At 37.9% G+C, this 15876-nt stretch overlaps 1 protein-coding gene across 1 annotated transcript in view; it reads left to right on the top strand.

Annotated features, from left to right (window-relative positions):
* Positions 1-13136, top strand: part of LOC138710355 (myogenesis-regulating glycosidase-like) — a 55882-nt gene extending 42746 nt beyond the window's left edge. Inside the window, exons 6-8 of the mRNA XM_069841192.1 lie at positions 5459-5894; positions 7340-7496; positions 12203-13136. Coding sequence (XP_069697293.1) covers positions 5459-5894; positions 7340-7496; positions 12203-12393 — 784 coding nt within the window. The 3' untranslated portion in view covers positions 12394-13136. The remainder of the gene's footprint in view (positions 1-5458; positions 5895-7339; positions 7497-12202) is intronic.
* The last annotated feature ends 2740 nt before the right edge of the window (positions 13137-15876 follow it).

The following is a 15876-nucleotide window of genomic DNA, read 5'->3' as shown; positions in this document are numbered from 1 at the left end:
TTCTTGCTGGGCTAGTTAATAGTTTTATTAATTAGTGCTGTGTTAAAATGTCAGGGTGTGTGTGTGTGCTGTTTATAATTGTGACAATTGCAGCATTACAAATTGCTCCAAATCGTACTTTCGATTTCCGACAGTTCATAAAACGTGAGTAAACAAAATTCGTTATTAGACCTAATGTCTTTGTCTCTGTGTTGATAGAACAATAAAACCTAGCTTTTTTTTATTTAGCCCTAATAAATGAGTAGAAGTTAATATATTGGAAATTTTAAGGTTTTAGCAAATTAAGTTTTATTGTTGTCTACATGTCTTTACTAATAATTATTACAAGCATCACAATACTACCATTTTTATTTTTGCAGTTGTCAGCAATGGGTATATAAAGTATTATTGTAAATTCGTTCCTAATGTCAGAACTGGTTTCGTCTCACTAAAGCAAAGAAAAAATATGTAACAATTAATAATTACGGAAAGTAATATGAAGTATGCAATATTCTCATAATATGCAGCTCTGATATAAGGTAATAATTTTACATTAAATACTATTCAACATTTCTTAAGTGTTTCATATATAAATCTACATTAGTAACTCACGTTTTAAACAATAGTCCGAATCCCGCTTTGTTACGTAATATTTGTATATGTGGACGTAATTCTATCCCGCTCCGCTAGATGTCAGATCCGCGATATTTCGCACTCACGCCAATGCTGCTAGTATATAGCTGTCCGGTATTATCACAGTCAGGTATTTGGTATAACCACTTGCGCACGACTGATTTCACTTCTCCATCCGAACCTTGGCCTCCTAGGATTTTTTTCATTGGTCCGAAAAGTTAAAACTAAGACGGTGCGAGGTCTGGGCTGTAGGGTGGATGACTGCCGCCTCAATGCATCTGACATTGGATGGTATTGCAGCGGTCACTATTCGGCCGGAACGTGCTTCGTCGATAAGATTTACTCAGCCCTCTTCGAAGAACCTGCACCGCCTGGAGATGTTGCTACGGTACAAGCAGCACAATGCGCCTCCAATTTCCCTGTGGATTTTACCCGGACTTTTTTCGTTTTGCTCAGAAAAAACGGACTACAGCTCGCTGCTCTTCACAAGTAGACAATGCTAGCACATGTTCCATCTTTACTCAGTAGTTACCATTCGCTCCGCTAGGGTGAACCTAATCTATCCATTGCTGTCTGTAGCGCAAGATTCAAACTACCTGCCAACTGTGAACGTCCTAACCAAAATAGTATACCGTAAATAAATTGTTGTGCGTTTCTTTCCGATCCTCCCTAGTATATCTTCGTTGATTTTATGAAACCCCCTAACTTATGTGACACTACACAACATAACGTTTTTAGGTGGAATAAATATTAATTAAAAATCAATGGACCTTCATAAGATTATGAAGTAATTAGGTACAAAACGTTGGTGAATATGATGAACATAAATGAAGAGTCCACTGCAAGAATGATGGATGTCACTTTCTTGTCAAAAATGAACCAAGACTGTCAATGCACAGCTTAAGACATATAGAATGTACATAGAGAGTTACATGGCATTAACACTGATAGTCATTGTCCAGTAATGATCGGAAAATCACAGTTAAGCTTTGAGCGCTAAGCATTTCAAACTTTCAATTGCTTCTCCTGCGAAATGTATTTCAAATGACATCCATCACTCTTGCAGTGGACTCTTCAAATGACATCATCGAGGATCAATGTGGACGTATTGATATTTAATTAATTTTCTTTTTCCTCTTTAAAAATTATTTTCTGTACTGTCACATAGAATATTTCATAAAATCAACGACGATCTGTCAGTGGGCCACAAAAAAATGGCACAAAATTAAATGGTTATATTCCTGTAGCTAATGATTTCATTTGAAACTTTATTTCACAAGCAAATTTTACAGTCCTTGTAGACCGAGAAAGTATTGCAATATTTAATTTTTTACCAATTATTATTAAAATTATTGTTCATTTTTTTAAGCCAGTGCAAAATCGATCGTTTACACCGAACCAAGACCGTCTCCAATACTCAGACCTTAATGTAGGTATCGATAGTGGCCAAAATGGCGCCGGTGGCGGTCCAAGCGTGATTACAAGTAGTTTTGTTATGACGTTCTCTTGTATAATTACGTCGTGAAATGGACCGTTCGTGTTGGGTTGTAATTATAATAGAGGATCTGTGTCTCATATTTCAGTTTAAGTTTGTGCCGTTTTAGTTTCGGCACTCTGTGTTTTTTTTTTCTTTCTTTCTTTTTCTTTTTTCTTCCTTATTCATGTCATTTTTCTGTTGTTAGTTACCCTTACTTCTCATATATGGCGTCCTATCCGCCATTTTATGTCTCATTCTTCCTTTTCATAGATAGCTTGTTCTTCTTTCTGCCATTCTTGGTCGCTTACTTCTCACGTATATGGAGCGAATTTAAGTTATCACGTGATATGGCTTTTGAATTTCATTGGCTCTGTTCTCATTATTAATTTATTAGCGTCGTTTTCCGGTGAAGAGTGGTGGACGCGGAGAGTCTTGGGTCGACGCTCGAAGAGAATGGTTGTGGGACAGCCCTTGAGAGCTGGGGTTTTTGTTTGGCGGTGATCTGTGATGAAAGAGCTTTTGTAGTCGAGACTCGATCTGGGATAGTCTCTAACTACGTGTGGAAGCGTGGTCGGGCTGTGAAGTGTTAGGGTTGTGTGATGATGGTGGCATGATAGTTGGAGAGAGACCATTGTTGGTTGGGTTCGTGGCTGGTTTGCCTACGATCATAACAGGTTTTCAACTTCAGTAATTGTATGTTTATTTTAAGTAATATAAGTATATTTGCTCTCATATAGGGAATTATGTAATTCACTTTTGTTTAAAGTATCCGCTAGCATTTCGTCAATGGTATATTTTATATTAGTTGTGTTTACCTTCATATTGGTACTTCCTGCCGCATTCAAGAAGTATAGTATTGTCAACCAATTAACTTATACTTATAATCTGTTATTACAGATTGTGTCACTAGTGTGTGTAATGGGGAATGTCAGTTGAATGACGAGTAATTGGCAAGCCAATCCCGAAGGATTAGTAGAGTTATAGTTGACTTTATTCCCCCTGCATCCATTTTGTTTATTTTCTTATTACCGGAAGTGTTACCTAATAATTGTTAATGCTGAGTGTTTCATTTGTTCCACCTCACCCATGAGACTCTCGACCCTATCGTACGTTTGACGGCAGGGTAAAAGTATATTATTTATACAAAGTATACAAATTAAAAAGAGGCACGCCGTGTCAAGTTCTCGAAAAATACAACTTTACTATGCGACAAATAGTTTAGGTGCATAATCATGACAATTTCCAAGTTAATTTAGAACCATTTAACTGGTAATAATAGGCAACTAAAATGTACGAGGGTCACTCCAAAAAGTAATGCACAACGCTTTTAATTTAAGTCGTTCTCGTTAGTGGCTCCATGATAGCACTCCTTCAAGATGGTTGCTGTACTTGACATTCGTCAGAAGCAACGAGCTGTTATCTAGTTTCTGTGCTGTGAAAACCAGACTGTGGGAAAAATTCACAAGAGATTGAAAAAGGTGTCTGGATTGTTGTAGTAATATTTTTATTGATTATTTAGACTTGAATAGCTTCCAAGTCTTGGTGTAAAAGCCGACGCAACAAAGGCCGATTAAACCAAGTTAGATTTTTAATTAATCGGAGATGCAGCTGTCGATCGCAGTACGGTTAGTCGGTGGGCAAGCAGATTATCTGGTGAAAGAGGACAAGCCAATATTCCGGATACTCCTCGCAGCGGCACACCCTGCACTGCACGAAGTCCTGACAATGTGCAGCGTTTTGACAACGTGGTTGTGGCTGACAAACGAGTAACAGTGAAAGAATTGTCACTCCAAGGTTTATGCCAGGTGGGTTCCGAGGATGTTGACAGAAGCCCACAAAGAAACCCGAAAAATAGTGTTCAGGGACTTTTTGGACAAGAATGAGAATGGTGGAGATGTCTTTCTTACAAGAATTGTGAAAGGAGATTAAACATGGCTCCACCATTTTCAACCGGAGACAAAGAGGCAGACAATGGAGTGGCATCATGCACATTCACCAAAGCAGAAGAAATTCAAAACTGCGCCTTTAGCAGAAAAAATTATGGCTGCTGTGTTTTACAATTCAGAAGGGCTCTTGCTTGTGGACATCATGCTACACGGAACCACCATTAATTCTAACGTGTATGTGGCAACTGTCAAGAAACTTCAAGCTCGACTGAGTCGTGTTCGACCACATCGGGAGAAGCAGTATGTTCTGCTATTGCACGACAACGTATGGTCACATGTCAGTCACAAGATCACAGACCAGATCAGAAAACTTGGATGGGCAACACTGAAACAATCAACTTACAGTCCTGATCTGGCACAATGCGATTACCATCTCTTTGGTAAACTGAAGGAATCTCTTCGCGGAACGAGTTTTGAAGATGACGACTCCCTCGTGCACGCTGCTAAAGAGTGGCTCAAACGTGGTGGTCCAGACTTTTACCGTGTAGATATACAGGCCCCTTGTCCCAATGTGGAGTAAGGCAGTTGAAAGGAACAGGGATTATGTGGAAAAGTGACATTTTGTTCCTAAAGGATGTATCTACGTTCTGTGAAAATAGTTTAGCTGTAGGATAAAAATGTAATTTTCAAATATTGTGCATTACTTTTGGAGTGAATTTCGACTAATTTCTTTAAATTACTTTAAATGTTATAATTACTTATTTTATATAGTTAACAAACAATACAGAAACACTATCCTCTTCCTCTTTTCCATAGTGCAAGATCTGCAGCTTACTGCCGAAGTCGCCCCAATTGGCAAGAAAAAAATTATTAATCAGTACCCTTAGTAGGGGCTTACAACCAACTTGCAGAGCTCATAGTCTGATTCAGATTTAGTCGTTTTAAATAATGATGCCACTCACTAATATCGTCAATGTTATCGTTATGGGATCTTTAAGACATTCAATATCATAATTACAATAAGCCATGAGTTAAAAAATATATTTACCTGTCAGATCTGCAACTATCTTTCCATATCACACAAGCGTTATTCACAGCAAGCGGCCATGTTTTCTCAATACACTACCCTCTGAACAAGCCCTTATTTGCTCAGGTCTTCGAAACAAATGCTATGACGAAGTTGTCCCTAATGCCGAATGGGTTAGTGCTTACTATTATGAATTTTAAATATCAATGAATGTTTTAACTAAAGAGTTACATGATGCACTATTATTAGCAGCGACGTTAGTGCCTCCTTCCAGTTGCAAAGTGAGGTAAAGCGCAGGCAAGGAAGGAACTCTGACGGCCCCTAATACTACTAACCCCTCTGTAACAGTAATCATTGTAATTGCAGCTCTCTTTTATGTAGTCCTCTCTACCAACTACATGAAAAGCATGTGCAGAACAGCAAAACTGTACATATTTGTTGCTTATCTGTGGACAGGTACAATTTTGATGACTTCAAATACGACGCTGGCGAAGCAGGATTTCTGCCCGGCTCCCCCGAGGTGGGCAGACTCAACGCCCCAATCCGCTTGCAGCCCAACGTCTTCACCACTCAGTACGTGCAGACAGTCGCCAGCATCAGCGACCAGAAGGCTGCGGAGGTCAGAGTGGTGTACAGGAACCAGGGCGAACCTATCTTCGCCAGGATGTCGGACAAGAAGTCCACCTGGGATACCGGGAGCGGACTGAAGTCCCTGGTCACCACTCTGCTGGCCATGAACATGGTGGGTTACTCCTTCGTCATGCCTGACATGGTGGGAGGCAACGGATATGGCAACTTTCCAGACAAGGAGCTGTTCATCCGATGGCTTCAAGCAAACACGTTCATGCCCACCATACAGTTCTCTTTTGCACCATGGGACTACGATGATGAGGTTATTTCAGTCTTCACTCAAGTTACATGGTAGTTTGTGGTCAACTAAAGCCCGGTTCCCTATGTGCGTGTTTCCTTGTTGGTACGCTGCTGGCACCCGTCTTTGTTACGGTGTTGGTTACCGTTCATACACAGCTGGCTCTTTTCACAGTTCAAATTGTAAAATCATTTGCTGCTCCATCTGTTGCCAACACTCATGATGAAGAAGAAACTAAACAACTAAACCATAAGTGAAAAGCAACTAAAGTCCTACATTAACAATAGTAAATGTTGTAATGAAGTAATTAAACAGAATCGTAGAACAGCTAAAGTCCGATATATAATGTTTGTACTTTTAAAAATTAGGGAATACAGAAAAAAAACAACGTACCTAATTGGTAACACGGTTCTAGCATACAAGCCAACACGAAAAACTGAAAGAAACTTAATCTGGAAATCCAGCATGATAGTTAACAAAGCAACCAGCAGTTGGCAGGATTTATAGCAAGTACGCAGAACTGTCATCACAGCTCCCAGCATGCAATCCACCACAGAAAAACGCACCGTGGGAACCGGTGTTAGGTAGATTATTATTATTATTATTATTATTATTATTATTATTATTATTATTATTATTATTATTATTATTATTATTATTATACTTAATTATGTACAAATGGTTTTTAAGGAACCCGGAGGTTCATTGCCACCATCGGTCCCTATCCTGTGCAAGATTAATCCAGTCCCTACCATCATATTCCACCTCCCTCAAATCCATTTTAATATTATCCTCCCATCTACGCCTTAGCCTCCCCAAAGGTCTTTTCTCCTTAGATCTTCCAACTACGAATCCATATGCATTTTTTCCTAGATCACTCATACGTGCTACATGCCCTGCCCATCTCAAATGTCTGACTTTAATGCTTCTAATTATGTCAAATGAAGAATAATGTGCAGTTCTGTGTTGTGTAACTTTCTACATTCTCCTGTAACTGCATCTCTCTTAGCCCCAAATATTTTTCTAAGCACCTTATTCTCGAACACCATTAACCTCATTCCTCTCTTTAAGTGTAGTGTTAGTAATAGTGGTAGTAATATTGATAGTTATGGTAGTAGTATTAGGTAGTAGTAGCTGTAGTAGTACTTTATTTATTGACGCTTCGAACTGTAGATGTTTTTCAGCGACGAAATTCAATGTCTGTAAGAAATATTTTGTCTGGAATAGGATTTTTGTAACTGCTATAATGTATTATTCAGATTTTCCTGTGAAGCCATGAGACTAACGATTTTATCGCTCTTTTAAATTAACCGTCCTCAACCATTCTGAACCAGCACACCTCGGATCTAACTGCCATTAAGTTTACCAACCATTATTACACGGAGAACGGCTATATATATTATTAATAATGTAATATTGTGATGAAGTAATATAACAAAAGTTAATGTAACCATTAATTGATGTTCCAGACGGTAGAGATAGCCAAGAAGTTCACATCGCTGCACTATCAATACTCCGACAAGATACTGGAACTCGCCAGGAAGAAGGTGGCGGACGGCACCCCTATCAACCTTCCTCTGTGGTGGCTGGACCCCACCGATGAAGAGACCCTAACAATCGATTCTGGTAAGTGAACAACTGAAAGGGAAGTGAATTATATTTCTAAATTGCCTTAAAAAGTCCAAATAAATATTGTAAATTAATCTACAAACAATCGATACTGGAGTAATAGTTTTCCTAATTTGATTATAAAAATCCCAAGAAAACGGATACAACCCTAACATAATAGACAACATAATACAGGAGAATGTAGATAACATAATCACAAAAAACATAAAAATACAACACAAACACAAGAACACAAAAAATACATCACACTAACATACGAAAACAAAAATACACACAAAATTGCAACCTCATTCAAGAAATTAAATTGCAACATCGCATACAGAACAAATAACATTCTACAAAAACATCTCAACACACAAACAAACAAATACAACCACACAGACGTTTACAAACTCAAATGTAACACTTGCAACAACTTCTATATAGGACAGACAGGCAGATCATTTCAAACACGTTACAAAGAACACATCACAGCCGTAACAAAATTACAAAAAACCTCCACATATGCAGAACACATCACATATGCTAACCACACCCACAAAGACATCAACACAAACATAGAAATACTACACATCCAACCAAAAAGCCAGAAAGTAAACACACTAGAACAATACGAAATATACAGACACACGAAAACACACCCCAACGAAATTCTCAACACACAACTCAATTTCAGAACACACACTCTTTGACTCTACATTATAACACACTAACGCACCCTCACAGGAAACCGAAGAAGAGGCGCCAAGACCTACAACGACCAGTTCTGAAGATGACCCATAAATAGGTCGAAACATATAAACGAGGTACGTTGAAATTTAACACAAGAAAATCTTATCATACATATTCCCAAGTGATACAGTGTTAAAAGTTGTGTAATGAAGATGTATAAAAATCCGTTACTAAAAACTTTTGTCGTCTTTGGGATTACCATGCTTATCAAAATTGATCTAATATTCGAATTCATTTTAATGTAATTTAGACATATTTCAAGGGCGGTAAAAGTTGTTCGAAAATGAAATACAGCCATATATTTACAATAAAATGTTCCTGTCTCTGAAGTGACAATAACAGCGAAACAGGCAGCATTCGCAGTCAATTTTTTTCTTAAGCCAAAATTCACTTCCGTTGGTATCACCTTCACCACTATCCTATGCTGGTGGTAATGAATGTCCTCCTTAAAGCTACTTCTACCTCACAGACACATTGGCCATGAAGTCCATGCCAAGCTGGCTGGCTCTTGGGGGCACCTATTCTTCTGCCACTCTTACTAAGAAAGTATAGATAAACAAAATACGCGATAGTTCACGTATTCCTCTGCAAGGTGTCGCTTTCTATTGGCCTTTACATTCGCGCATTTTCCTACTTCGCTTTTTACCTGACGTGATCAATCTTTCTGTTTCTTGATACTATTTTCGAGCCTTAAAATTGCTGCAATTGAAACACTAGTAAATTCCCTTGTAATTACCGTAATGCCATCGATCGTGACTTCGAGGTATTTCTCAGCGAACTAATAAAACACTTCTAGTTTAATTCTCATTACTTGTTAAAGGTTTTTCTTGGCGATATTTCTCATAGAAAGCCATAATTAGAGACACACCAGTGTCCACTTACCTGATTCTATTTTTATACGAAACTGATGTTTCTGGTAAAATACGGACACTTACTCATTGCCAGATGATAATGGCGAGTTCGGATTACATTTGTAATATTAAATTGTTCATTAATCTTATTTATTATAATTTATGTAATACATGTCGTAGAAACTTTCAACAAAAATTTCTGTTTTCGTGGTAGCCTAAAACAAAACAGAAGCTATAGACTGAAAATTAACAGTGGGGCATTCATTGATTGACTGTTTGAAAATATTAGCAACCGATTTCGACCCTAGACATTCGATGATTGTCCCAAGTCCGAAATAAGAGGCGTGTTCTTAAAGTAAGTTCCGTTTTGAATTATAGCCGTCGCATCGCTGCAATCGTTATTTTGCGCATGCGTGTTTTCTTCTTCAGTCTTCAGGCAAGCTGTGCATGCAGTTTCAGAGCTTCAGTCCGTGTGTGTGGTTAGTTGTGATCACTTGAAATGTTTAAAGTGATCGAGCACCCCGCCGACTGTGAGATGTGGTCTGTTATCGTTTCTTGAATGCGAGGAACATCAAACCAGCTGACATTCATCATCAACTTTGTGAGGTGTATGGTGATGATGCCATTAGTGATGGAATGGTCAGGAGATGGGTTAGGAAGTTCAACGAGGGTCGCGTCTCTGTGCATGACGAGCAGCGTATCTTTGATCAATGACGATTTGGTGCGTGCTGTTGATGAAAAAATTTATGAGGACAGGAGGTTCACAATTTCTTCGCTTTCCTTGAATTTTCCACAAATGTCGCGGAATGTTCTCTACAAAATTGTGACAGATCGATTACGACATCGAAAATTGTGCTCATGATGGGTACCCAAGATACTCACCGAGGAACACAAAACCAAACGAGCTTCCAGTGCATTGAGCTTTCTCACACGTCCATGGAATGGAGGCACACTGCATCGCCAAGGAAAAAGAAATTCAAACAAACCATGTCAACACGCAAGATCATGTGCACTGTTTTTTTGGGACAGAAAAGGAGTCCTATTCATCGAATTCTTGCCTCGGGGTGAAATCATTAACAGAGAAACCTATTATCAGAAGCTCCATCGCGCAATTCAGAACAAGAGACGTGGGATGCTGACCGACGGGGTTGTGTTGCTTCATGACAACGCTCGGCCACACACAGCTCGTGACACCCAAAATCTCATCTCGAAATTTGGATGGGAACATATTGACCATCCCCCCCCCCAACAGCCCGGATTTGGCTCCGAGTGACTTTCATCTCTTCCTGTACCTCAAGAAGTTCCTCGGTGGTCAACGTTTTGATGGCGACTATGAAGTGAAAACAGCAGTGCGGGTGTGGTTTACATCGCAGGCGGCGAAATGTACAATAAAGGGACAGAAAGACTTGTGCCACGACTCGATAAATGCCTCAATAATGGTGGAGATTATGTTGAGAAGTAATTGAAGTGTGGGGAATACAATGTAACAAAAATGGTTTGTAAATATCTTCCCGTTTACTTACTACACCATTTGGAACTTACTTTAAGAACACGCCTCGTATATCTACAATCCTATGTAGTGGTACGGAAAGTGCCAGCCGTAGTAATGACAATGTATCGATTGCAATGCCCTGATCGTGTTAACAGTGGAGGCATAAATGATGAATATGATGAAGCGAACCTTATTTTGTTAGTCCAACAGCATGAAGCATAGACAGTAACGAAATAACATACAGTATTAAGAAATTTATAATTTATGAAATAGGGATTATAGCAATGGGAAAATAATGCATCAGCCTGGTATGTTGTTCATAGTTTAAGTTACAGAGCTATTAATGTTATTTTAATGTTCAGATCAGAACACTACAATGAAATAATGCGCCCTACCGGTAAATAACAACACACTACTGCATTAGCTTATCAATTCGAAAATTCAGAGACGTGAGCGAGACTATAATAAAAACCCTAACGCATCGAACGAACTGTCCAGTTAGTGAACGCTTATCTTAAATATCACAAATATCATCGAATTTCCAATCGAGTCCAATCGGAGCGAGAATCGATAAATTAGAGATAATGTGATAGCGTGATAGTCTTGCTACTCGAAGAACAATCCACCACCGAAACTCCGCGGCGTAACTGGGGAGCGGCAAATAGGGTTTAATATTACAATAGTTCCGTAAAATTACCATCGCAGCTTTTCAATTACTATGGCCCGGTTTCTTCAACCTTTGTTATAATGCACCTAACATAGCGTTAATTAACTGTAAGTTAAAAGTATGAATTGCTGTTAAAATTATTGCATTTCTTCGACTTTAAATTTCACATTTTAACATTCTGTTTGTTAACTCTCTGTTAGGACCAGAGATTCTAGAGTTTAACCATAACCTATAACCAAGTATAGGCTCACTTCTGTTTTCTGAACTCTGACAATTGCGATTCTCGCTTGTTTCTGTTGTTTGATTCAGAGAGAATAGAAGTCTTTCTATTCTCTCAGGTTTGATTTCTGCTTCTTTCCTCGTCTGTATCACAATAGCGTGGAGCGGCGTATTGGTATTGCTATTATGAAATGGAAAACACTGGAACAAAAAGAAATCTTGGGACTAATTTATCTTCTTTCGAAAGAAACCTTCTGCTGGAAATTATTTCCCAGTATAAACCAATTAATGAGAATAAACAAACAAACGGATCTAATTTGAAAGCGAAAAGTGAGGCTTGGCAAAAAATAGCCTATACATTTGTATGAACATCTGTCTGTCAAAACACAGAAATCATCCCCTCTGTTTATGTATTCATGGATATCATTTTCTAACGCACCAGCCATATTGGATACTTCTATGCTAACAGAGAGTTAAATGATTTAACTACATGAAATTGGGCAGTTAAATTAACATAGGTTTTAACAGCCTGTTAGTACTAACAGTAGTTGAAGAAATGCTTCAACTGTTAAGTTTACAGTTAAAATGGAATAACACACTGTTATAATTTAACAAAGGTTGAAGAAACCGGGCCTATGTTGACCCGTCTATCTTTTAACCCGCTCCCATAAATGTTTTCTCATCATTGTTCTACAAGATAATGGGGGATGTAATGGAAATGTTATGGTGTGTTTCTCCCCAGAGTACCTCCTTGGAGAAGATATTCTCGTTGCTCCAATTCTAGACCAGGGAGCGCTTGAGAGAGACATCTATCTCCCCGCTGGCAGTTGGCGGGATGAGCTGCATCTCAACGTCACGTACCCTGGAAGGCAGTGGCTGCGGAACTACCGCGTGGAGCTGCACCAGCTGGCGTACTTCACGCGCGTTCCTTGACGACAGGACAGAAGGGCTAATCTCGCATTCCTCTGACGGTGGGAAGCTTTTGTGTCTCCTATGCCAAACTAATAATAATAGGTTAATCACAACGACAAAATGGAAGTTAAAAGCATTTTCACTTATTAACTTCATTCATATCCATCCTACGTACTACACGCTCTTAACAAAATGCATACTCCACGCTCGTGTTCGACTAATCCTATTCCAACCTCTTGTTATGTTGTTAACATAAAATGTCGTATTTGTACGAGTATGATTGTAATTTTCCCTGCGATTACAATCCCTTACATCAGTGATGTCAAAGCAAGCGCATTTTTCTGACCTTGACGTAGTGCGCGGGCATCAAGCGCTAAGTATGGAAAGAGGAATAAGCAACTTGTTGGATTAAGAAAACAGTGGTGCAAAACTTGAAACGGAACGTGAAATTTTATGTCGTTATTTTTATATGGCTTCTTTCTGTTTCGTATTATCTATATTGTCTGTAAAACAAAAGTACTAATACTAAATTCTTAATATTGCACTTGTGTTTTAAATGTTAATAACATAATAAAGAGTTAAGAAGGAATATTCACACAAATTCCTTAGTAGTACAACTGTACTGCACTAAATGGATGACACACATCATTCATAAAGAAAGTGATATCCCAAAAAAGAGATTGAGTATGACATGATAAGATGGAATTTATATTGATGGTATCTTTAGCCTTATAAAAGTAATCAATAAACTAATCAGAACAATATGACAGTATAAAGCAAAGTTACCTAGGTACTGTATCTGTTTTAAGTGTAACTAATATTCCATAACAAAACTCTTATCGTTTCAAGGAAAAATTGTTCCGGGGCCGGGTATCGATCCCGGGAACCTTCGCTTAGCGCGCGAACGCTCTTCCGACTGAGCTATCCCAGGAACTAAACACGACACCGTCACAATTTTTCCTTTGTACCCACACGCGAAGGGTCCCGGGATCGATACCCGGCCGCGGAACAATTTTTCCTTGAAATTATTCAAACCTGCTTTACAGGGAGCTCCTACCTGAAAGCCAGATTTGTATAAAACTCTTATCGCATTATGCTTTTAAGGTGATATTTGTGAGCAACTTCCTATCATCAGAATATTAATTATTTTCTCGAAATGTGCTGAAGCTATAGAGCTGACATTTTTACAACACATGGGCACATGGGCTTATGATGTAACAGTAGTTGCTTTGTTAATTCATTTCCTTACAAACAATTTCCATGCGAATATTTTCAAAATTTTCAATACATTATCTTCAGTAATACGTATTTATGGTATATTAGATTTACGAAAACATTCTGTAAGGCTACTAAATAAATAGGCCTATATCTGAAAATTTCACTTTTCTATAAAAGAAAGTTGAGAAAATATTCTTTTGAATAAAAAAAAATCAAACTTGTGAAAAATGAGCATTAAAATTAAAACTTACATTCTTATAATGCATTTATACTTCTCAGAAAATTCTAAAAATTAACATGGATACAGTTTTAATAATTTCTCTTCCCTTTATCCATTGAATCAGTGCTGTCCATCCCTTTTTATAGCTCGACCAAACGGCATATACTACCTCTTTCGTCTGTCTCTTTCCTTTCCGCTGTAAAGCGCTCAGACCCTTCTGGGCTCTAAAGCGCGCGCTTGCTCCTGTGGGCATCAATTGACATGCCTGCTCTAGAGCAAAGTTAAAAAGTAAAGGTGATAGCGCATCTCCTTGCTTTAGCCCGCAGTGAATTGGAGACGCATCTGACTCTGCTGTACGTTTCACTGAGACACATTTTAATTAATCGAACTAATTTCTTGAGAATACCAAATTCAATAATATCATATAAAACTTTCTCTTAACCGAGTCATATGCCTTTTTGAAATCTATGAACTGATGCACTGTACCCTTATATTCCCATTTTTTCTCTATTATCTGTCGAATAAGAAATATCTGATCAATAGTCGATCTATTACGCCTAAAACCACACTGATGATCCCCAATAATTTCATCTACATATGGAGTTAATATTCTCAAAAGAATATTGGACAACATTTTGTACGAAGTCAACAAAAGTGATATTCCTCGAAAGTTACTACAGCAAGTCTTGTCTCCCTTCTTAAAGATAGGTACGATTATGGACTCCTTCCATTGTTCTGGTACAATTTCCTTTTCCCAAATAGCAAGTACAAGCTTATAAATTTCGTTAGATAATGCGCTTCCACCCTCTTGTATTAATTCTGATGGAATTTGGGCGATACCTGGAGACTTATAATTTTTCAGATTAGTGTATTTCTACTACAGAAAATAATTACGTGTTTCAACTTACATTATACTAAACATGCTTCAACAATATGCGAGTAAAATAATAATTTTCTGTGTGAGAGAAGAGAAGGGAAAGTACACAGTGCATAAAATAATTTTCTTCATAATTCATTCCACCAAATTACGAAGCACAATCGCAATGCATCAAAAGAAAAGCATCTCCAATTTTCACTAAAATTTTTTTTTTTTTTCAAGAAACGCTTTGAAATACTTTATTTTAGACCTTGTTGAATGGGATATTGTCATGTACCAGCATTATACACAAACGTCAATGAAATCTTTTTTTAATTTACTATATCTGATTTTGATGTTGAAGGCCTTCCTTGACTCTGTAATTTAATATTCTCCATGTGTCTTTTAGTATTACAGTGCTCTTCAAAGAATAGAGTTCTGTCTGTCATACTTTTTAAATACAAATTTTTAAAATGCATTATTTCCTTTGTTAATAAAATATTCCTTTCCCAACTTCTTCATAAGTTCGTTCTGAAGAAAACGCTTGGTGCTCTTATTTTTCCACATGTTCCTCAGTATTGTAAATTATAAAACAGCGTAATTAAAAGTAACACAAATATGGAAACATAAATATTTAAATAAAAATATAAATCAAATAAGATAAAATATACTTGTTTGGTCACAGGATTTCAAGTACATATGGTGAACCATGTCAAGCAGCAATAGAAAAGATGGTAATGCACTTTCTTACGAAACCAACTGTACTTTCGCAGTGCCACCCCACTCCACGGTCGTGACGTCATTTATACTCCGTGCGTTCCAACTTGTGACTCGGTGACCCTAGACCAACGGTGACCAAAACGGGTGTCGTGATTACATCGTGTAATCACAAACATTCATACGGGTATGAGGAGTTTCCTGTACATTGCTGTGTGTTTCATTCACGTACTGTAGGCAAGCAGTGGCGGTACCATGTCGCTCTACAAACTCTGTCTCTACAAACAGTAAGAGGTGGTTTCGTAAAGAATGAGGAAAATTTTTTTCTCGTTCTGTCGGACAATATATAATATGTTTACTTTGCTCTACGGTTCAATTAGAAACATTAATTGCCACGCTGAATAATGTGTTATTATTATTATTATTATTATTATTATTATTATTATTATTATTATTATTACTGGCCAGTAAGTATGTGTTTCTATAATTCTGT

Source organism: Periplaneta americana, chromosome 12 (assembly GCF_040183065.1).
Source record: "Periplaneta americana isolate PAMFEO1 chromosome 12, P.americana_PAMFEO1_priV1, whole genome shotgun sequence".
Taxonomy (NCBI): Eukaryota; Metazoa; Arthropoda; class Insecta; order Blattodea; family Blattidae; genus Periplaneta; species Periplaneta americana.
Note: the sequence above shows the minus strand (reverse complement) of the source record. Positions and strands in the feature narration are given on the sequence as shown.